At 38.4% G+C, this 24,121-nt stretch overlaps 1 protein-coding gene across 7 annotated transcripts in view; it reads left to right on the top strand.

Moving 5' to 3' along the window:
- Window positions 1-23,755, top strand: part of atp8b2 (ATPase phospholipid transporting 8B2) — a 142,695-nt gene extending 118,940 nt beyond the window's left edge. For 6 of the 7 annotated variants that reach the window (XM_028794033.2, XM_028794030.2, XM_028794031.2 and 3 more), the window contains 6 exons: window positions 3,744-3,989; window positions 9,971-10,109; window positions 12,072-12,202; window positions 14,791-15,048; window positions 17,198-17,395; window positions 22,602-23,755. In XM_028794033.2, the coding sequence (XP_028649866.1) occupies window positions 3,744-3,989; window positions 9,971-10,109; window positions 12,072-12,202; window positions 14,791-15,048; window positions 17,198-17,395; window positions 22,602-22,736 (1,107 nt within the window). In that variant the 3' untranslated portion in view covers window positions 22,737-23,755. The remainder of the gene's footprint in view (window positions 1-3,743; window positions 3,990-9,970; window positions 10,110-12,071; window positions 12,203-14,790; window positions 15,049-17,197; window positions 17,396-22,601) is intronic. The other variant, XM_051923262.1, reaches the window with a different exon arrangement.
- Window positions 23,756-24,121: the final 366 nt, after the last annotated feature.

Genomic DNA, 24,121 nt, shown 5'->3' with positions numbered 1-24,121 from the left:
GGAGAACATTTTCCATAAGTTAAAAACAAGACTGTATTGGTGTCTGATACAGTATATGAAATCTTGTGCAAAGCAGGTCAGACCCATTTTAACTTGTTTTCAGATTATCATTAGAACAGCAGATGGTCTGTGGAAACCAGCTACCGTAATTCTACAGTTAAAAATACATTCCTCCATAGCTTTAGCTGACTTTAGACAAGTGGGTGTGCCATCACTGGTAATGAGGTCATTTGCAAAACCTATGAAGAGGAAACAGATAGAGCAGGGTATATTAGATCCATTTGATTTTGCCTTTGAAGCTAATAGAGGAACAGAAGACACTATTATTTTGCTTCATACAGTATCTTATGTAACTACTTGGAGGGAGTCCAAATTAATGTGAGGCTTCTGCTTGTAAACTTCTCATCAGCTATTAATGCAGTTCAGCCCCACCTTCTTGCAGAAAGGCTTATTAAAGAATTATATTTGGATTTTAACTTGGTAGTTTGGCTGAGTGACTTTTTACCGGACTGGAATCAAATACTGAAAATAAATGGTTTTATGTCCGACATGCTATCCTTGCTTACAGGAACCCCTCAAAGGTGTGCTCTTTCACTTGTTGTGCACCTTCTGTACACTAATGAATGTTACAGTATATCTGAAAATAGGTAAATCGAATTTGATGATGACTCTGTAACTTTAAGTCTACTTTATGAGAACAAAATTTGTCATGGTTTAAGTAGCAGTAGATGATTTTAATAATTGGTTTGATTAATCTTTTCTCCAACTTTGTTATAAAAAGTAAATAAATGGCAAATGATTTTAGAAGAAATGCTGCTCACCCAGAATAAAAAAGAATCATGAAAAACTTGGCTGTAGTAATGGGATGTTTGCTCACACTTTTAAAACCCTACTGACAAACCAAATGTTCCCATTTAGAGAATAATTTTGAGTTGAATTGAACTAATTAGATTCCCGAACCATTCTCTTTTGGTTTACCTGGGTAAAATGGTTGCTTTCCATACTCAGAGTTTGCTTCCTGGGAGTGCAGTGATTCTGGGCTGTGAAGAGGGCACCCACCCAGAGATGAGCAGGTTAATCTTGAACTTCTTTGCATTAATTCATCACCTTAGACAGTGAATAATTGCTGCTCATTAATTTAGGAAAAAAATGCTTGCAGAAATATTACAATTCATTTTACTGGCACAGATTTAGGAGTGTGAGAGGGTAACGCTATTGCCTCTAATGCCAAATATTTTTTCATATAAAAGCAGTAATATTGAAACAAGGCATATAGCTAAAGTCCATAAAGAAATGCTTGTTATGTAGGCCTGGTTATCATTGTGGTAAGCTGGGGATGCAGTGGTTATGATATTTGGGTATTTATTAAATATCAAACATTTAATTTAGTCCTTCCATTCACTGACTCCATTTAATCTGATTTCAAGAACTAAGATAGCAGGAGTCATTCTCATCATTGTCACATGCGAGATGAGAACCAATACTGGATGAAGTGCAGTTAATGAATTATTGAAATTAATAATTCTAACATTCTTCGCTCTGATTTGTACAATTTAAGGTTGCAGGGGCTGAAGACCCAGCAGGACTGTAATATAAAACAGGAAGAATTTCTGAGCGGTGCAGCAGTTCATTGCAATAAAAATATTTAAATTGTCTTTTTTGGAATCTTTAGTTCGTTAAGGCATAATTAAGGTATATACTAATAATACATACTGTAACTGTACAACTTTACAAATGAGACATTTTTTGTATTTTGCAATAGTATACCTCAAAAAGCAGATAATAAAAACACATGTGCATATTCTCTCTATGTCTTCCTCCTAATATTCAGGAAGGTTATTGAACCTAAAATGATGAACACCAAAAGACCTTGCATGTATTAGTGTGGGTGTGTTCCTTGCAGAGGATAGCTGTCTTGGATATCTTTGTTCCCTGTCTTGTACATAAAGCTGCCCAAACAGGTTCCTGCTCCTTGCTTAAACCATTATTGTAGATCTCAAATGATAATTACAGAACACAATTTAGTAAAATAATCATTGATAAGGTTGAACATAACAATCAGTGTTTTACACTTAATGCTGGGGTTGTAAAGGCAAATCATGAAACTCTGAGAAGATATGTATTGTACTGCAGCAAAGAACTTTTAGAGTCCATTGAGGAGAAAGTGAAAGAAATTCTTGAAGTGAAAGAGAGCAACTCATCCTAAAAATATTTTAGGTCAATTCCATGTAATTCTGGAGCAAATTCAGAAAGAGTGTATGTCATGGAGTTTAGTGTGAAGAGTGGCTGTTTCTGTTTTAATCAGAACCCAAGCTGAGATGTTTACCATTAACAGAAAATTTTGCAATAGCTCTGAAGAAACTAAAAAAAGGAACTTGTTAATATACTTGTAGTCCTTTATAAAGAACACGCACTTACTGATTAATTTCAGCTGTCCTAAAATCTTATACAACATTCCATTTTGGATTTCACCATATTCATGCTAAAGTCAGAAATTCAGTTACCCAGATTGCTTACTTTATAAGAATCTCTCTGACACAGCCTAAGAGCCATACTGTTGTATATACACCCAGTAACTCATCTCTGATATTTGTCTTTGTAGCTCCACAGATCCTAACATGCAAAATCTAACCGTTCTTACCTCTGATGAATTGCAGAAATGTGCATATTTTAATTGTGATAAATACTTTTACACATTAGACTTCTCCATTTCCTTCCATTTTCCTGTTTAATCATTGATGAATTCCCTGAAATTAATTTCTTGTTCTTTAATTTTATTTGTTTTGGAAATATTATGCAGTGCTAATTTTTAAATATGGTTATTACATATATTTGCACACAGATTTTCTAAATATTAGTGGAACTTTACTACACACACACACTAAGTTTTGCTGATTTTTATTTTTTTTAAAGATATTCCCCAAACACCTGTACTTTGATATATTTCCATAAATCCAATAAATTGATCCATTTGTGCACATTGCTGTTGTAATATTTCAGAATTATAAAACTGTTTTGACCAATTATAATCTCATGTTCAGTTCAGTCATCTTTTCGGACACCGAAATTGCCATTGTTTTTAACAGTAATATAGGGAGAGACATGTTTACACAGTAGTTTGTGTTTGTGATGCCTCATGAATCCAGCATTCAGAGTTCAAAACCATGTTCCATTATTGTCTATGTGGAGCCATCACATTGTGTTTTTATCTGTTGTGTGTATTTTCCTTCAAATGTTGCAGTTTCCCACCCAAATCATGAACGACCACATAAGTTAGAGTAATTGGTGATTCTAAATTAGTCTTGTCTGAGTGTGAGTGTGGGTATGTGCATGAATGGAGCCTGTTATAGACGGGTGCCCTGTGAATGGCTGGCTCTTTCCTGCCTTGTACTCGTGCTGCTAGAATAATCTCTGGCACTAAATTAGATTAAGTATGTTTGACAATGTTATTTATTATAATTAAGCATTGTCCAATTAGGATAATTTTAAAAGCATTTTGATTTTATTGATTTTATAGGAAATCTTACAACAGGAGTTAGCTAGATAATGGAAAAGTAAGTGAAGGAAACAGTTGATGAGGGATAAAACTGCCTGTTCTTCTATCAACTAAGACTGTTTGTAAATATTCTTTTTATCAGCTCATGTATGAATTATTACATTAAAAGAAAAGCAACTATACATTAGGATCTTTTAGTCCTGGGTGCTATCTGCATTAATTTAATTTGCCTTTCATTTTTTTGTAGGATGTCCCCGAGCAGCGCAGTTTGGAGTACCCAAAGTTATATGAGCCTGGTCAGCTCAATCTACTCTTCAATAAACGCGAGTTCTTTATCTGCATTGCTCAAGGCATCTACACCTCAGTGGTGATGTTTTTCATTCCTTATGGGGTCTTTGCAGAGGCTACAAGAGATGATGGCGCTGAACTTGCTGACTATCAGTCATTTGCTGTAACTGTTGCCACCTCACTTGTTATCGTTGTCAGCGTCCAGGTAAAGTCTATTAGATTTAATCTCTAATCTTTTCCCTTAAAGAAAAAGAGCCTAATTTTTCAATACAGAAGCTATAGTAATAAGATTGTGTGATATAGAACACCTTTAATTGTCCATCACCTATGTTGTTTTCTAGTAATGTTACAGACCTGGGGCCTCATGTATAATGCTGTGCGTAGAACTCACACTATAACATGGCATAAGCACAAAAGCGGAAATGTTCGTATGCACAAAAAAATCCAGATGCATAAATCTGTGCGAACACCTACTTCCACGTTCATCCGCTACATAAATCCCGGTCTGCGTGAAAAATAACGCACGTGCACGCGCCTGCTGTCCCGCCCCGTCTCCTCCCAGAATTACGTCTCTTTGAATATGCAAATCAATATAAATAGCCCTTAAGCTCAGCCTTCTGTGAAAAGACAATGGCAAAAGCACAAGGGAAAATAGAAGAATTTCAGCGAATACCAAGTGGAGGCAAGGAAAAATGTACTATTTGTTGGTTTAAACAGTGGTATAAACAACAAAAGGAAGTTGATCGAGTGACATAGCGTGTCGGAAAAACTCGAAAGCTCAAGTTCACAAAGTCGCACGGTGCCGAAATAAAAAAGTTGTCACATATCAAAGTCGCCATGAAAAGGCGAGTCATAGCCCATCGTCTGTCATATGAAAGCTTATTAGGGTACAGAGAAAAAAAAAGGCACACAGTGGGGGAAAAAAGCACGAAATGTCAACTTTAATCTCGAAATTTCCACTTTAATCACACATTTTATTTTGTCGTTAAAGTAAAACATCATAAACTTCATCTTAAAATTGTTTAATTTACTAGTTTCTCAAAATCCATCGTAACTAAAGTAGCACGTTAAATGCTTTGTTTTGTATTTGATTTTCTATGTGCTCTGTATGTGTAAGTCACTACATGCTTCCGGGCTTTCTCTTCCTCCGACAGGACACAGAATCCATTACATTCGTAATATTATGTGATATTTTCATGATGATAGGAGTTAAAGCATGTTATTAAACATGGGAACATGGTGGTGCAGTGATTGTTCATGTCTCATGCAAGATGCTTGCTGTGCCATGCACGACCTTCGATTAAATACTTTATTGTAGCATTACTGTCTCTTTCAAACGTACTAGCCCCCAATTCCTGTCCTTACTTTTCTTTCTCCAACTACCCATTCGCCACACAATCAGTTCTTTAATAGACGTTAAGCCATCTGTAAGCTTAGAACGCAGATTCTTCAAATCTTTTAAGGAACATTGAAATATCTTCATAGTATGTGTTTAATTATTCTATCCATATATCCTTCCAGTGTCGCACCAGCAAGAATACAGCGCGAGGAAGGAACAATCCGTTAACGGAGCGCCAGCTCCTCGCTAGCGCTGCGGCACCATGTCCTCACATGTTTAATTATTAACAATATAGATTATTTACTGCAGTGGGTTGGCACCCTGCCCAGGATTGGTTCCTTCCTTGTGCCCTGTGTTGGCTGGGATTGGCTCCAGCAGACCCCCGTGACCCTGTGTTCGGATTCAGCAGGTTGGAAAATGGATGGATGGATAGATTATTTAAATGAAGTTAAAGTTTTATCTGTATAATATAATAAACCTATTTTGCTGCATTTCATCTTAAAAATGATATTGTCATCTTCTGTAAATACGCGCTTTATAAAGTGGCTCAAGTTGTGCAATATTATAACTGTAGTGTAAGTTTACAGTGAGGTAATTGTACTTATAAGTACAAACAGTTCTACAAGGAGCACTTGATGGACTGATTGAGTGCGTTTATAGTTCTTGGGATGAAACTGTTTCTGAAATGCGAGGTCCGTACAGGAAAGACTTTGAAGTGTTTGCCGTGTGAGATCAGTTCAAATAGGCAGCATGGCTGAGGCAGCGTGTGCTTGATGCTGTATACCGATAATTCTTTCTGATCAGCTGCTGTAGATCTGTGATTCCCCACTCAAATATAGTGATATAAATACTCTGAGTGGTGCAGTGAGAGTAATATGTAAAAAGATGATCCGCTGTTGCGACTCCTAACAGGAGCAGCTGAAAGAAGAAAAAGAAGATGCAGTAAGAGTAACAATGCTAAAGCAGCTATGGTATTTGGAATACTTTGGCTATTCCTTGGACCATTATATTGTTACAGGTTAATTTCAATCAGATGCCTTAAACTAATAAACAATATGCAGTTAGTTTCAGTGTATATGATAAAGCCGCATCAGGGATGTGGATCTTAAAAAGAAAGGGTAACCACACAGGAACAGTAGCACTGCTTTGACGCTGGGTGCCACCAGTTTGCAAAACTGAGCGGAGAACTTGCGTATGCCAGGTTTGGAGCTACCGTGAAAATGTATGTGGCTTTACACCAAGTTTAGGTTTTATATATCGCGATTTGATTGTGGAAATGTTTGTACGCAACATTTTTGTGCATATGCATTGTTTATACATGATGCCCCAGGACTAGTTTACTCATTCATTAATTTTCTTTCTGTAAATTGGGCACTGCCAACTGCTTGTTAAGCAGTGCTCCTCGTGCAACACATTTACGTTTATTCGGAGGCTTTTACACAACTAACATTAGCTTTGTCTCTTAGCTCTCACAGAGTGGTTTATATCTGTCTGATATAAGACCTTTCACATGTTTTCCACTCACATTATAAAGACACACATGTCACATTAATGTCTGACTATAGGCCTTGGTTTTCCTTCCACTCCCAAAGATGTATAGCTTTACATTAATCCCTGGTTCCTAGTTAGCCCTGTGGGTATGTGCCTGTACTGGACTGGCACCCTGTTCAGGGTTGGTTTCTGCCTTGTGTGCATAATTATAAATGTTCATAGCAACTTGGGTGAACCAGTCACATGACTTCTGGGACACATTAAGTCAAGTCAAGTTGGGGAGCATGCACTGGTACAGTGCGTTGCCGCACCCACTACACGACGAAACAACTCCGGATCCCGATTGGCAACCCCCCAGGGAGACCCGCGGTCCAGTCCCACCCTCTGGAAATGACACTCTAACTGCCGCAGCCAGGTGTTACGTGGGTGACCCCTTGGCCTGGTCAAGCCACTCGGGTCTCCAACATTGAGGATCTTAAGAGCTGGATCACCCTCGGAGAAACGCGACACGTGGCCGTAGTACCGTAACTGACGCTCCCTCACAATGCAGGTGATGTGCAACCGCTCATTCGACACAAAGTCAACCAACGGTACCCAAGGATTTTCTAGAGAGATACAGTACCAAAGGAGTCCAGTCTTCATCTCAGGTCACTGGATGTCCATGTCTCGTAACCTTATAGCAAGACAGGAAGCACCAGGACTCTATGCAAAAGGGCAAAGGTCCAAGTCTTTAGATACCGGGAGCGCCACACCCCCCTTTCCAGTGACCTCATGACCCCCCATGCTCTCCCAATCCGACTACTGACTTCAAAGGAAGTGTCACCAGAGACATAAGTAAACCTCTCGACAAAGTCAACACTCCCTCCGCAGACAGACACACTGCTGATGGCTGTGCCCAAGAAGTCATTAAAGGCCTGGATCTTGGTTTTTATCCAGGACACTCGCAAGCCCAGACACTCAGACTCCTCACTCAGTCTCTTGAGCTCCCCGATCAGAGCCTCCATTGATTCTGCAAAGATTACAGCATCATCAGCAAAGTCATGATCCTTGAATCTTTTTTCACCAACAGATGCCCCACAGCCGCTGGACCCCACGATCTTGCCCAACACCCAGTCCATACAAGCATTGAATAGAGTATCACCCTTCCCTTTCCAGATAGGGACGACAAGTCCCGTTTTCCAGTCAGTTGGGATGAAGCAGTCTCCCAAATGGAAGCAAAGATTGCTTGCAATGCCAGGAGGACAGCCTTACCACCAGCCTGGAGAAGTTCACCCCCTGGATACCACAGATCCCTGCAGCCTTTCCTCCCCTCAGCTGGTTCACTTCTTGTGCAATCTCCGTGAGATTGGGTGGTTCACAGCTAATTGGAGGATCATCCTCAAGAACCGTGGACCCAGAGATATCCAACAGAGGATCAGCTTTGAACAACTGCTTAAAGTAGCCAGCCCAGCGGGTCACAAGTGCAGTGTCATCTGTAAGGACCGTTCTATCAGCCGCCCTGACTGCGACTCTCCGAGGAACAGATTCGGATGTGCGTAATACTTCGTTTCCTCTGTAAGCAGGACATGGGTTGCTAGACCACAGATGGTATGTCACTTGCTCACAGATTCCTCAAACAAATGCCTCTTTGTGTGCCCTCAGAGCCCTCGCAGCCGTCCTTCTCAGTTCTGGGTACAGACCAGAGTTGCCATTGAGCCATGCGCTGCGACTCCTCTCGATGATATCCAGGGTGCCCTGCGAGATGAAACGCCTCCTTCTGGGAATACCTCAGCAACCTTCAGGATCTTGTCACGGAAGATCTCCCACATTACATTAAGATTGGCAGTCGCACCCAGATCTGCAAGTTCCTCACACAAACTGCGTGCAAACTCCTAGTAGGTGGTAACCTGCTGGACCTAAGCTGGATCCTAAGAGTAGCAACAAGAAGTCTGTGGTCAGAATTCACAAACTGGGCATTTCTGTAGACCCTGCAGTTTTGCAAGAGCCTCCAGTATCTGCCCACGAGGATGTGTTATCGATTTCCTTCACCGCACCACCAGTATTGGAGTACCAAGTCCAATGATGCGGTTCTGGGCGCTGGAACCAGGATCCAGCGATTTGCAGCCCCTGACCTTTTGCAAAGTCAGGGAACATGGAGCCATTTTCACCATGGTCACCAGACCTATGAGGACCGAGACAATCCTCGTTGCCAGCCCTGTCAGTGCCAGTGGCTGCATTGAAGTCACCTATGACCAGAGGAGTTTCACCTCGTGGGCACCCATCAACCACCGAGTGAAGCTGCGAATAAAATGTCTTCCTCGCCAAGACGTCACTCACCACGGTCGGAGCATACACTGAGACAACAGACAAGATACCCAGGGAGTGCTGTAATCAGGGTCTCATAATATGCTTGTTGAAGGGAGTGACATCGGACACCATCGGAAGAAGCCAATCCGCTGCAGCAACAGCTACTCCCAGAGTATGACAGCCATCAGAGCGATCAGACCAATAAAAGGTGTATCCACAAACAGAGATCTGGCCAGTCCCTGGTCTGCACACCTCGGAGAGTGCTACCACTGAAATGCGGAATTTACGCAGCTCCTCCGAAAGCAGAGGAAGATGATCATCTTGCTGGAGAGAAAAGACATTCCATGCACCTACCCTTATGGGCCGCCTCAAATTGGGACCCAGGTGCTGCCGTGTAGCGGGCAACGCCTCGGCACCACACCAGTTCCGATCCCCAACAGACCTGACCCCATTGGCTCTCTGACGGTTTTGACTCTTCCGAGGATGGGGCTCCCGAGGGATTTCCCCCATCCCCTTCATGATGCGAGCAACCTTCCTATGGGCGGCTGCAGCAGAGATTCTCCCGTGGAAAGCAGAAAGGAGTCTTTTCTGTAATCTCTGAGCTGTTTGAGGTTTTTTTATGGTGGCTGGAGTGCTAATCCCTGCAAGTTGGATGACTGCGTGCAGGGCCAGATGCAGTTTAACATCATACCCAGGACCAATGGGACACATGGAACCTTAAAATGATCAATAAAGTGTATACTTATATAGTTAGCCTCAAGCCAGATTAACGTTTTATTTACCAACATTGACCATCATGTTGTTGAGTTTTACATTTACATTATGTTTTAGGAACATAAATAGGAAAGGTTACAAATAAGTACATATTTCAGTCTATTTTCTATCTTTGGCGATCTTATAACTAATACAAGATAAATCTACTTTTCATATCAACAGTCAACAATTTGTTCAAGTTTCCCACCTGTGTCTATGATGGCTGACGTGACAGAAATATACTCATTTAGAAAGTGAAGATAACAGCAATAATATGCCAGCCTGTTGAAATATATATCCTTTTTATTTGTTTACAGATTGGGCTGGATACTGGCTATTGGACTGCAATCAATCATTTTTTCATCTGGGGCAGTTTAGCGGTTTACTTTACTATTCTGTTTACCATGCACAGCGATGGGCTCTTCTCTCTTTTTCCTAACCAGTTCAGATTTGTAGGTAAGTTTGCTTGGCTTATTCAAGAAGAAGGGAGAAAAACTATTTTTTTAATGCATTGAAGATTACGTTTACTCCATGCATTTATTATGGCAGGCAAATTAATGTTTAGAGATGCTTCGGTTAACCTTTAAAGATATCTGAAACTTATTTCCAAGTACAGTATCACAAGATATGTTCCTTTACATTTTAGGATATTTGCAATACATTTTGAGATGCCTCAAATGCATTTAGAGATATCTTAAATGTTTCCCAGGTATAACCTCCTGACTGCCGAGTGGAAACAGACATTTGACGTTATGTGCATATACACACACTGCCCCTATGTCCCCTGTTAATTGGATTACGTGAAAGTGGAATCACATCTAGGACACATTTCTGACATTGTCAGTCTTGTTCCTCTTTGTAGTTGCAGTTTTGTGACTCATTTTCCTACATTTTAAAATGTTCTGGTTTTTCAGTCTTTTTTCAGTATCATAGTATCATCATATTATTATAGCATGTGCAAGTACTTTTCCCATTTTTATATCATTAATTCATTGATGTGATAGGAGTCCCTGCAGTTTTCTCATTTACTTCTTTAAAAGAGGTTCCTCAAAGAGCGGATGGCATAGTGGTGCAGTGTTTAGCCTTGTTGCCCTGACACCTCCAAAGTCCTGGGTTCAGGTTCATGTCTGTCTATGCGTGTTGTCCTCTGTGTACTCTTGAGTTTTCCCTCCTACATCCTAAACATTTGCATGTTAGGTTAATTGATGACTCCTGGTTAGCCCCATGTCACTGATTGTACATGTGTACCAGGGTTGTTTCCTGCCTTCCGCACAATTCTGCTGGCTGAGGTTCTGACTTCTTATGACACTAAATTAGATTAAGTGCATTTAATAATGAAGGGATGCTTAATAGTATCTCACTGTGTGGTTTTGTATTCATGTGAATGTGATTTTTGTTTTATTTTATTCTTACATGTACCGTTTCTTAGTATATAAATATATGGTCAAAACTGTAGTCTGATGAGATTTTCTCAGACTGTTGTGGTATTTTAACCAATTCTGTCCTCAAAAGTACCTGCAAGTTACAATTGTACCAACCTACAATTTTTCAATGTATTAATTATAAAAAATAGGCTAGTGATAGTTGAGCCATTTTAGAGAGAGGGATTCTTTTAAAATACCAAACTTCTATTAAATAGGTTTGTATCCTTGGTCCACTTAATCACCTGATTCTCTTCTCATATTTCTCCCTCAATCTCTCTATCACTGACAGATCATCTTCTAGACTTAAGGGTACCTTTTCTAATGGTGTCTTTTTTTCTTAGCCATATTAGGTAGTACAGTCTATCTTAGTTTTGTGGGATATCACACAGCACAGTATTATTGGATATCTTTTAATTTCATGATGCTCACTTTCCCTTCCATAGTGAAAACAAAATCTATTGGATTTATTGGTAACTTTATTTTGACCTGATGTCATTAAATATGAGTTGATATGTGTGACCCCTTCTATCAATTATTGTTGAAAACAATGTTTTGTTTTCAGTGTATAGCCATATGTAGGGTTCAGAAACCAAAGCAGAATGTTAATACTGTATGTATAAGTGACATATTTTAAGTTATCGCTGAGTCTGATTTTTAAGGAAACAGATTAATTACTCAGAATGCAGGTGACCCTTAAGTGCTAGAATTTCTGAAATGTTTCTATATAATTCTTCATTGACAATAACAATCTTATTACCCTTATTGAATCAGTGTGACAGCCTCAGTACATATTACATATGGTCACTAACTTCCAAATAAAGGGAAATGTTTTTAAAAAGCAATTATTTAACTGAAACGTTATGCAAGATAAAAGGGACCCTAATGTTTCTGTTGAAGGTTTACAGTACATATAATCTTTGATTTTCTTTGTGCGGATGTCTCCATGTTGACCCTGAATGGTCAATTATTAGTGAAGTATATTTTCCATTTACAGGCAATGCCCAGAATACCCTGAAACAACCAGCCGTCTGGTTTACCATCATCTTGACCACTGTTGTGTGCATCATGCCAGTGGTGGCCTTCAGGTTTCTCAAACTGGACCTAAAGCCCCAACTATCTGATACGGTGAGAACACCTTTTTTATGGCATTACATAGCATTTACTGATAAAGCTATGTTTTCCCACATAGGTATGACTTATGCTTGTCTAGCTATGGCACAGTTTTAAACACCAACATTTGTTGTTAATGTTAATCTGAGTGCAAAAGTTTATTTGTTGCTTTCTTCACAAGTAAAAACATGTATCATCTCAATTTCCAATTTAAAGTGTTGACAGGAGTGATAGTAATATGCAGAGTATGGCTAGCCTTGTTTCTCAGACTCTAGCAACATTCTCCAGCTGCTACTGGAAATATCCAAGTGCTCCCAGGTAGTTTGATAGATTCCACTTCCTGATTCTGACCTTTGGTCTCCTCCTAGTGGGCCATGCTTATTGCACTTTCTAAATGTGACATCCAGAGACCATTGCGATGAAATGATCAAACTACTTCATCTGGCTGCTGTCAGTCTGAAACACTGGCAGGTGTATGCCAGGGTTTCACTGTCAAGTTTTGCCGAGAGTGAGGACTGCAGTTATCCAAAAAAAAAAAAAAGCTTTGTATAACTAATCTAATTATTTTGGTCTCTACCTACAGCACACGATGGACTAGCTCATGTTTCTTAGACACTATAAGATATGCTACTTAAATGCTATTTCAATGTATTGGTCAATCTCAAGTTCATGATCAGTGATTAAACTCCACTTGGAGCAGATGCCAATTCATAAACTGAAACTGGTCACTGTTTTCCAGGAAATAGTCATGACCTTGCCCTTAAGTTTAGAGGTACTGACTCTCATTCCAAGCAGTTAAGAGTCATCTGTGATGTTCCAATGTGCACTAGAGATTATACTTCGATGAAGCCAATAACACACAGCAGTAACACAACAGTAAAATTTTTTTAATTTGATTTTATTTTTTTTTACTGCATAATATTTAAGCTTCATGTACATCTGGTCTTTCAAAATCACAAACCGGAGGGAAGACCAGACTTAAGTTTATTGTATTAGAAACAGATTTGACATAAAGTTATTAGTCAGACAAACACTTGCTCCACAAACACAGTGAGTAAAATGGCACACACTATAGCTACTTCAAAGCATTATTTTCTTGAGTGCTTCCTACATCATTCCATATAATACATAGTAAGATCCCTTCTCCTCTTGTACAAAATGTACGCAGACTTGACTGAAACAGGACAGAATTCAAATTGTTTCTTCAGAGCCTGAGGTTCAACTTTTATTAACGAATGATTTCCAGCAGAGGATTTTTTCTAGGGCAGCACGGTGGTGCAGTGGTAGCGCTGCTGCCTCGCAGTTAGGAGATCCGGGTTCGCTTCCCGGGTCCTCCCTGCGTGGAGTTTGCATGTTCTCCCCGTGTCTGCGTGGGTTTCCTCCGGGTACTCCGGTTTCCTCCCACAGTCCAAAGACATGCAGGTTAGGTGGATTGGTGATTCTAAATTGGCCCTAGTGTGTGCTTGGTGTGTGGGTGTGTTTGTGTGTGTGTCCTGCGGTGGGTTGGCACCCTGCCCGGGATTGGTTCCCTGCCTTGTGCCCTGTGTTGGCTGGGATTGGCTCCAGCAGACCCCCGTGACCCTGTGTTCGGATTCAGCGGTTTGGAAAATGGATGGATGGATGGATTTTTTCTAAGAGAGGCTAAATAATGAGATTCCTTGGTAATTGAAACACAACTTGTGGTACCCATTTGGGAGAACCGCAACCACCACCTAACCAAAACAGAAGTTCAGTCCCTGTCTTCAGCAGAACATTGTCAAGCACTTAATATCTTGGATTAGATAACACAAATATAAATTCAATCAAATACTTTTTTAAACCTGACATACAGTAAGAATAAATTGTACAACCGAAAGAAGACCATATACATACATACAGAAGACCATATTATACATTAAGATTGTTTGTTTAGCTAATAGAAAACTTCTCCACATATCTCATCCAGAGACATTTTAAAAGTTGTCAGGGTGTCTGTTTCAACTACATGTCTGGGTAGTTTGTTCCAGATTCCCACAACTTTTTTGTGTAAAGAAGTGCTCACTGGCATCAATCCTAAATACATTAACCCTTACATTTCCACTGGTATGAGTGGTGAGTATGTGATTCACCATTTAGTTGACAGAATTCTGCTGCATCTATTTTATCAATACCTTTATTCCCACACAGTATCCAGTACTTGAGACTGAACAGGTTTAATTCTCTAAGCCTGTCAGAGTAGGGGGCATGCCTTAAACTTTTGGGACACACCTGGTTGCTGTGCTCTGCTAGTACCACCAGTAAAAATGTACAGTGATCTGAATTCTGATCATGTTCTGAGCCCTGTCAGCCAGGAAGTGACTAATGAATGAAGAAATGCTGTGAATCTTGACCTTTTTGAATAACCCGAACACTTCTTATGAAAAGAGGAAACATAAAACTTCAGCTAAGCACTTTAGTTTTATATGTAAATAAACAAACTACCCTCCAGAGTTAACTAATTGATTGTGGAGAGAGCAGGTGAAGAATTTACTAGGAAAAAGATTTGCTTGTGCTGTGACTCCCTTTAATTTTATGCCTTTTTTTGTTCTGGTTTTAAATTTCTTTCTTCAAATTTATTGCTTCAGGTTCGCTATACTCAACTGGTGCGTAAGAAGCAAAAGCCACAGAACCGCCGCTTGCGAAGGGTAGGCCGCACAGGTTCCCGGCGTTCAGGTTATGCCTTCTCCCATCAGGAAGGCTTTGGTGAACTTATCATGTCAGGCAAGAACATGAGGCTGAGTTCACTGGCACTCTCTAGCTTTGCCACTCGCTCCAGTTCCAGTTGGATTGACACCCTACGTAAGAAGAAGCCCACTGATGGCACAGCAGCATCCACACCTCAGGTATTTATTCCTGCTGAATTAAAAAACAGTCCTGTAATCCAGACTAAACTGTATGGATTTCAAAGGCATTTATTTGAAAACTGTACAATAAGTTGCTTAAAAGTTAAATCACTAGTCAACTGAAATAAAATGGTATTAGAATAAAAAAAAAATCAATTAAGAGACAAAATAATTCCACTAGATATTTGATAGTTACATTCTTCTACATGGGGGCTAAAAAAATACAATTTTGATAATCTTTTCAGAACAGAGAAAATGGTTATGCATTTGTAAAATGTAATAATCCATCTATTCATTGGCTACACTGGCATATTCAGTGTTGTACGCATATGAAGAGTAGTAGCAGAAGTAATAATAATGTCTGGCAGTACGTACATTTGTGTTCTCATAGCTAGTAGGTCTTCTGTCCTGTCACACCTGAATGAAGAATGAAGGCCTCAGCAAGCTCTTAGTTAAATGATTTAAGTTCGGTATTTTTCAAGTTAAAGTTGTTTCTTCACAACATTGGTATGTATGCATTTGCCACACAAAATTGTGTTCTAAAGTTAAGTGTGTTCTATAAATTTAAAAAAATCCATAGCCAGTTAAGGCATTTTATAATGTAACCTATGGGGCACAAGCATCACCAAGGTGGAAAAAAAGCCTAAACGCTAATCAAATACATCCTCTTTAGAAGTGGCACGTTTCATAACAAGAAAACATGCCTTCTGAGTTTCCAGCACATGTGTTTGACAACAAAAGGGACATGAAAATAAACATTTTATTATATCTTCCTGGTACTATTTTTCTTAAGGTAAGGATACAAGTGATAAAAGTGGCCTTCCTAGCAGAAGTTCTCCCATAAATATGGAAGTAAATTGACACAATACCAGGGATGTGGCAGGAACAGTTTAGTGTTGAAAGGTTATTGTGGAGGAAGATGAGTTGCATGGGAATACACACAGCTGCACTCAATAGCTGAATCTCATAATATTATGTTTTTGTTTTTTTAGTCATTAAAAAAAGACATATATAAGCTATATTGTAATGTGTATGTAATTTCCAGACACGGATCAATTTCTTTGCTTGAAAAATTAATGTATTTGGTAAATGTTTAGGCTTTTGTATTCTGAGCGTCCCATGCTACATAGGTTCCATTATAAAATGGCAGGACTGACTTTGTATTTTTTTTTTTTAATTTATACAAAACACTTAACTTTATAAAACAATTTCACATGACACGTGTATATAACATGCTCATCAAGAAATAACTGACTTGAAAAATAACAAACGTATCCTTTACGTATAGTATAATATATATCTATAAGATGTATCTTTTTTAAAAAATGACTGAATTCAATGTATGAGAGGAAATCCCCAAAAATGACATTCATAAATTACTTTGGCATGCAATTGTAAAAAGCTAGGTGGCCGTCATAAGTACAAGAAAATGGTAAAAGCACTTTAAAAACTGCAATACTGACATAGCAATTCAGTCCCTGTTGGTGAGACATTTGACAGCAGTGGTGCAGCTGCTACTACTGCTGAGTTTTGGTTTGGTTAGGGGAATCGATTACCAATTTGATTTTGGTTAGTCATCACCTGTGAACTGCCTGAGAACCAACACACATGGCAAGTGAAGAAATGGCAGTGAAATTGATATTGGGCACTATGTGGTTTAGGAGATAAATCTGGGAAACTGTAAAGTTTTGTTTCATGCTTGTTTGCTGCAGCAGCTCAAAACACAGTCTATCGAGTGAAATTACTTTCTTCACAGCATTGTGAGTGGTGACAGAAATAACTGGTTTCAGGTACTTTGATCTGGGTAAAAAATGACTGAAATGGAGCTGTGGCATTTGAGAGATCTTCAGACTTTAAGAAGGGTGCCAAAATGTGGGGATGCATGTTTTGTACAAAAATACAGCTGTTTAGATTTGATTGACATACAATATTCATATTTAAATTTTAACATTAAAAGTAACACTGAAATGGCCTGGTGTTTCATCCAGGGTTAGATCCTACCTTGCATTCCATGCTACTTTGATAGATTGATAATAATAATATCAGTAATAATAATGAAATAACTAAAATCATATGTTATTAAGATGTGGTGATTTAACATTATTTGACTATACTGATAATATTTTTTTCCTTATTTACTATTATGAAGTCTGGAACTTCACAAACCGGATTAGCGACTGGAGTGTTGCAGGGAGCGCAGGTTGCAGCTGGAGTGTTACAAGGGGCGCAGGTCGCAGCTGGAGTATTGCAGGGAACACAGGTCGCAGCTGGAGTGTTGCAAGCAGCGCAGGGTTTCCAGCTGGAAGAGCTGACGCAAGCAGTGCAAGTATCCTCAGTTAACCTACAGGTATGGCATGCATATACAGTAATTAATATATATATATATATATGACGTCCGAGGTTCGATTCCCGAGAGGGAGTGCAGTGGAGTGTGTACACCTGATGAGCCCAGAATGAGGGCGAAACACGTGTCGTGTACTCTTTGCATTTATTTGATAGTAAACTATTTCAATGTATATATATATAATATATAGCGTATCAATTGTACTGCCCTATAGTAGGGCTGTCAGATCAAATATTTTTATTTGAATATAATTCAAATTTATTTAAAAAAGGTTTAATTTAAATGCAAAAGCTGACGTTTTGATTATAAGAAAACTAATTATAACTAACTAATAATAACTAAGTAATTCTGGCATTGAGTTAGTCCAGAAGCACTAGGTAGAGCTGCAGTATTTTAGAGATCTTTTGTTACACTTCCACAATCATTCTTTTTGTATTTTTGAATGGTAAGCTTGTTATCCATCTTTATTAGCAAAATGTACAGCTTGAACCATTCACAGTATTGTCTTGGAAAGTTTTCCCCCCTATCCCACTGCTCTTTCCTTTTGATCTACAAGTGTATTCAGAACCGTATCATTCTGTAACTGATCCTATTTGAATTCTCTCAATAACTGTCAAATTAAAAGTCCCTATTAAAAGTCAAATACTGTTGTTTAATACTGAGACCTTTTCATTGAAGCAAATGGAAAATAGTTCTGTTTTTCCTTTTATTACAACACTTTAAAATCCCCACATGAAAGAGCATCCTCAGTGTCAGCCAACATGCCATGTACCTCAGTTAACCTCTGTCATACATGGCTACTGGTTTGATACACAATGCTTAAAACAATAAAGTGTAATTTGAAATATTCAGGCCACTTTTATTAAAATATTTCTGTATCTGTAAAGGAGAAAAAAGCAAACAGATTGACTTAAGCCACACAGGAGCCGCTTTCTGAGTGAGTCCATGGGGTGACGACTGGCTTTTTATCCTGAATTCCATGATGATATTGGTACCCTGCTGCTGTGTCCGTTGGACACCTCCAAAATAATAAAACAACTCTTCCTTTGACATGTCTGCCTCTTGCCTGCTCTTCTACTAACTAACCAGTACTCCTCCAGATTTCAAACCGCTCTATCTTTACATGTTTATCCCTCATCTCCCATCACTCAGCTCTCCTAGGAAATGTGTCCTGCACCCTTTTCATGCTTTCCATCCCGCACAGCTGTCCAAGCAGTAGCAAAACCCATCGTAATGTTTGTAGTGTGGGACACCAAACAGCATTGTTATAAGTGCGGCTGACAAGGATATAAGCTCCTTTTTTGTGGCTGGTTTTATGTCTTGCTGTCCGGACAAGGATTTGTGCATCCAGACGTCAGTACTAGACTGAAGACAGGAGAGTGGCGCTGATGCTTCCCTTTTATAGGGTGCACCTGCTTGGGATTTTGATTACTCTTATATAAAGAGTATATTTGTTCCGGCTATGCTTCCTTAGAAGACTGGCATCCTTCAACATCTGCAATAAGATGCTGCAGATGTTCTATCAGACGGTTGTGACGAGTGCCCTCTTCTATGCGGTGGTGTGCTGGGGAGGCAGCATAAAGAAGAGGGACGCCTCACGCCTGGACAAACTGGTGAGGAAGGCAGACTCTATTGTAGGCATGGAGCTGGACAGTTTGACATCTGTGGCAGAGTGATGGGCACTGAGCAGGCTCCTGTCAATCATGGAGAATCCACTGCATCCACTAAACAGTGTCATCTCCAGACAAAGGAGCAGTTTCAGCGACAGACTGCTGTCACAGACCTGCTCCACTGACAGACTGAGGAGATCGTTCCTCCCCAAAACTATGCGACTCTTCAATTCCACCCCTCTGGTAAACGTTAACATTATTCAAAGTTATTGTCTGTTTTTACCTGCATTTTTATTACTCTTTAATTTAATATTGTTTTTTGTATCGGTATGCTGCTGCTGGAGTATGTGAATTTCCCCTTGGGATTAATAAAGTATCTATCTATCTATCTAAAAATAACAGTTGCCCGAGTTCGAATTTGTTCTTGCTGTGACCACCGTTTTGGCCATTAATTAAAAGAAAAAAACACACAGCATAAAAAAAATAAGTACAAGCATACTGTACATGTAACACCTTGAATCATTAACATAAGTTTGAATATATTTGAATATTTTTGATATTCACACCTCTTTTTTTGGCTAATTTGACATCCTTACCCTATAGTACGATATATCTACAAAGCCCATTATGTTTTGCATTTTTTGTTTTTTGCCGTACTAAAATAAATAAATTAATTGTCAATGTTGTGGTAAGTTGATAAACATAGTTTTTACTTGAGAAAAAAGTGAAATATGTTTATATAGTTGCTGTAATTAAGGTAGTGTCTTGAGGGCTAGCTCGTGTTTTTGTATAAATTAGTCCTTTTCACTTTTAGTAAAATGTGAACTTAAAATTTGTAGTATAAATTCCAATATAATTCCATAATCAGAACAAAACATAGTGAGGTAAAGTGTGCTGTTTGTACAGTGTATAATACACCAGTGTATCTTGCATCATTACATACTCCATTGTTCAACTTTTGTAAACTAGTTTGGAGCTGTTTAATGAATTTAGATAAAAACTATTGTACTTACTGGTTCTTATTTATGTATCTGTAGGGGTTGTTGTAATTGTGTCTGATTTCCACTTTTTAAATGTGCACTGTAATTGTGATATTAACACAAGTTTAACTTATTGTAAACTGAAACTTTGTTAATTTTTTTAAAGGGGTTTTTTTGAGTCTTTCTCAAAGAACTTTACCCTTGAGAAAATCTGCATTCATGTCTTAAATTACTGCTTTTCCATATCATTTAATCTGTGCTTCATGGGGGCAAAATGTGATTAGTTGCATAGTAAATATTAAACTATAAATGTGGAAAAACAGATACAATTTCACAAATTTTTAAGTTGATACAATATTTTTAACAAATACAGATAAATGTATAAATGTACCAGAAAGTAGTTACTTTACACTATATTGACAGAATAATCTGTGAAATTATGTATCCATTTGTATTTCTTGCTCACCACACAAGGCTGCTATTCACTTTAGATAAGCAGTCACTTTAGATAATGACAACAGGCGATGTGCAGTGTTGATTGAGCAAAGACTTGTATTACAAAAATTGTTGGGCATAAACAGTGAATTTAAAAATGTGCCAAGCTAACACTTAACAAAGGTCAAATTTGTTTGATAATTATTTTAAATTGATTGCAGATGTGAAACTCCAGCACATGACAACTGCTTTCTGTTTTTCAAATGCAATATCCACCTCAGGAGCTCGTGGATCCATAGTCTATTACTTGTTAGAGTCCATATCAGTGAGCATGTGTGCCTGTTATTGCACACAATAACACATGATTATGTAGGATAACTACTGTAATAGACGCAAATATCATATTTTAAATGGGTAAAGTAAAAGCTGTCACATTGAAAAGAGCAAACACTTTTCATGCAGTCTAAGACCCGGTCCTGTGTAACCCATGAGCAAAATGTGAACCTACTGGAAATATTATTAACAGTGGGGCTGTACTATTATATAGTGCTGATCACTAATGGTGATGAGTCAGCTTTGCAGTAATGAGTTTAAGAACCGGGAATTGTGGTGCAACAATTGTCTCACTCTTGAAGTTGTGGAGTTTTTTTTTTTTTTTGTTTTCCCCCCCAAATTACTAAGAGGTTTTTCTTTTGATTGCATCAATAACTGAGACTTTCTGATAGGGCTTCTACTATTTATTAAAGTCAAGGTAACTGAAACATGTTGATTTCAATAAGTATATGAATATCCATACATTCTTAAACACACTAAATCTAATTCAGGATCACAAAGGCACAACCAATCCCAGAAGCATTGCTTACAGGTAGGAGCCAGTCTTGGACAGCGTCAAAATCCATCGCAGTGCCCACTCACACTCGCATACAGATGATTTATAGTCACCAAAAAAGTATTTCATTGGAGATTTGGAAACAAGAGTGGTATGCCCAGTTTAAAACTGGCACTGAGTGCCTTTATATGCACACACAAAACTGGGATAAGTGGAGTAACCCGGTTAAGGCAGAAACCCAGCTGTTTTAAAAATAAAAACTACATTTACATATGCAAATATCCTTATGGAGTTCTGCCTTGGCAAAATGCTCCGATGTCATTAAACTGCAGAGGAAAAAAAAAGCTGAATGCCACCATCGGCCGCTTCAAAATCTGAAAAACAAACCTGCTGCTTGGGAGACATGAGCTTTATGTGGGATGTTATTTTCAAAAATGACTAAATTACTTTTAAAAGCAATGTTCCCCACACTGATTGTTGTATGTATGACAAGAAAATAAATTATACATCTGGCTGCAGAATAAAATGTGGGAACAGTGATTGTCAGTCTTTATGGCCTCAGGACCCAGTTTTACATATTAATGTGCATTGACGACCGCATCATAAATCGAAGAGCAGGAGTTCCCCATTGGTGAAATGAGAATGATTACGAATGGAAAATGAAATAAATTAGAAGAGTGGGAAAGGGAGAAATCCCCCTTGGTGAAAAGAGTCACAGTTACAAATGGGAAATAAATATCGAACAGCACTGTCAATCCCTTTGATAGAACATGGTGGGAAGGGTGGGAGTTATAACATGAGTAACTCTGAAACTTTTCTTTCTTTCTTTCTTTCTTTCTTTCTTTCTTTCTTTCTTTCTTTCTTTCTTTCTTTCTTTCTTTCTTTCTTTCTTTCTTTCTTTCTTTCTTTCTTTCTTTCTTTCCTTCCTTTTAAAAGCAACCCAACCACATCAACCTATTTAAGAAACACTGATGTAGAATATTTCTCTCAATAAGGTTACATTCTGAAATACATTTTGTATTTATAAGATGAAGTATACAAACCATGTTCTACTTTTTTAGGTAATCTGAGTAGCAGACTGACAGAATGTCTAGTCCTGTTCAGTCAAATTATGCTTAAAATCTTTTGCAGATTTTGATTTGTAAAAAAAAGTTTAAAACACGAGTTTATGTGCATATGTAAAAAAAAAAAAGGCATATTTAATTTAGAATGTATGATTGTGTATAAATTGCTTGTCAGATTGCTCAGAAAAGTTAATCCTAAAACAATTTAGTTTATATTTTGAGCATCTCTTTTTTTGTTAGCTGTTTATTTATATGATCCTTTTAAAACCATCTCCTCCTTATCTTCCCTAGGTGATAACTGGAGGACCATTTGAAACTGCAGCTGCCAAAGAGACACAGGACCCCCCATTAAGAGCCGGGATTAGCCTTGAAGAGCTCAATGCAGGACCACTTTTCACTTTAGAGGACAGCAACCAGGAAGAGTGAAAGTAGTCCAGTTTTGGAAGGAAATAAGCAACTAGTGTATTTATATATCAACATATAAATATCTGTTCGTTCTCGGTGAGAACACCATGCTATGACTTTACTGTTTTCCCTTTGTTCGAAGGGGTGGCTTTCAAGGGCCCCTGGAAGCAGTAAAATAACAACAAAAAAACCCCACAAAAAAACAAAGAATTGCTAACAGAACCTTCTTATGCTGTGTTTCAAAAATGGCTGTAGCTACCACTCTAGAGAAAGAAACTCCACACATAACTATCTATCTATATATATATTCATATATTTATATGCTATTCTCGATGAGAATTCTATACAGTGAACTCATTATTTGCCTGTTGGAAAAATGTCATTGTCCGCCATATTGGCGTGTCTTGAGAGCTCAGTGTTTTGGTCGGATCTTTGAGGAGCCCCAATTAAATAAAAAAAAAAAAATGACTGTTTCTGGGTCCACACTTTTATAAATCTACTAGATCACAGATTCAGTGTATGTCTCCTATGTGTATGTGTATATATGTGTGTGTGTGTGTGTGTGTGTATATAATATACAGGGTTGTCCAGATCTAATTATGCAATTATTGCATTGCATTAAAGGTTGCATAGTTAGATCTGGACCACCCTATATATAAAATATAATGTACACACACACATATATACATCTTTTTTTTTTTTTTTTGTCATGGCAGAGAAGACCTTCACTGTTTGGATGTAAACTAATTAAGCCAAATTGTATTTATCATAGAGTACCTCAAAAAGGAAGAAGGAAGTGCTCAGTGATGTTTGAAATTGTGTCAGCCGTTAGACTGATCTGAGATGTGTTACCGGATTCTGAGCTGCTTTTCGGATAATGATTGTAAAATTGTATAGGCAGCTTCTGTGTTTGCAGTCCAAATATGTACTACAAGAGGACACTGTAACTATTGTACAGAAGAAAGAATGAAAACTAAGACAAGAGATGTTTTAAATGTATGCACAACTAAACACAAAGGAAATAAATGTTTTTTTAATTTATATATTTTGAATGACTGTCCTTTTAAGCCAGGTTTTGAACAGTTATATCAAACAAACTAAGGTATCTATCATAAACTTTCTGAACCTATTTTTTTAGAATGGTGCAGGAGGCCTGGGCCTGTTCTGTCTTCATTGTTTGCAAAATGAACCAGTCCACCAGTGACTGATGTGTAACCCACACTCACAGTGGACCTACTTAGAGTTGTCACACCCAACATAATGTCTGTTAACTGTAGGAAGATAAGAGAGTGTGAACACCGAGAGAACAGCAAAGTCCACACCAAGGGAACCCCACCCAACCAGGACAAGCCCACAAAGCAACACTTGTACAGGGTATGATAATTAAATGAAAAAGATGCAAAAAG

The sequence above is a fragment of the Erpetoichthys calabaricus genome, chromosome 2 (genome assembly GCF_900747795.2).
Source record: "Erpetoichthys calabaricus chromosome 2, fErpCal1.3, whole genome shotgun sequence".
In the NCBI taxonomy this organism is placed as follows: Eukaryota; Metazoa; Chordata; class Cladistia; order Polypteriformes; family Polypteridae; genus Erpetoichthys; species Erpetoichthys calabaricus.
This window is presented reverse-complemented; position numbering and strand designations above follow the sequence as displayed.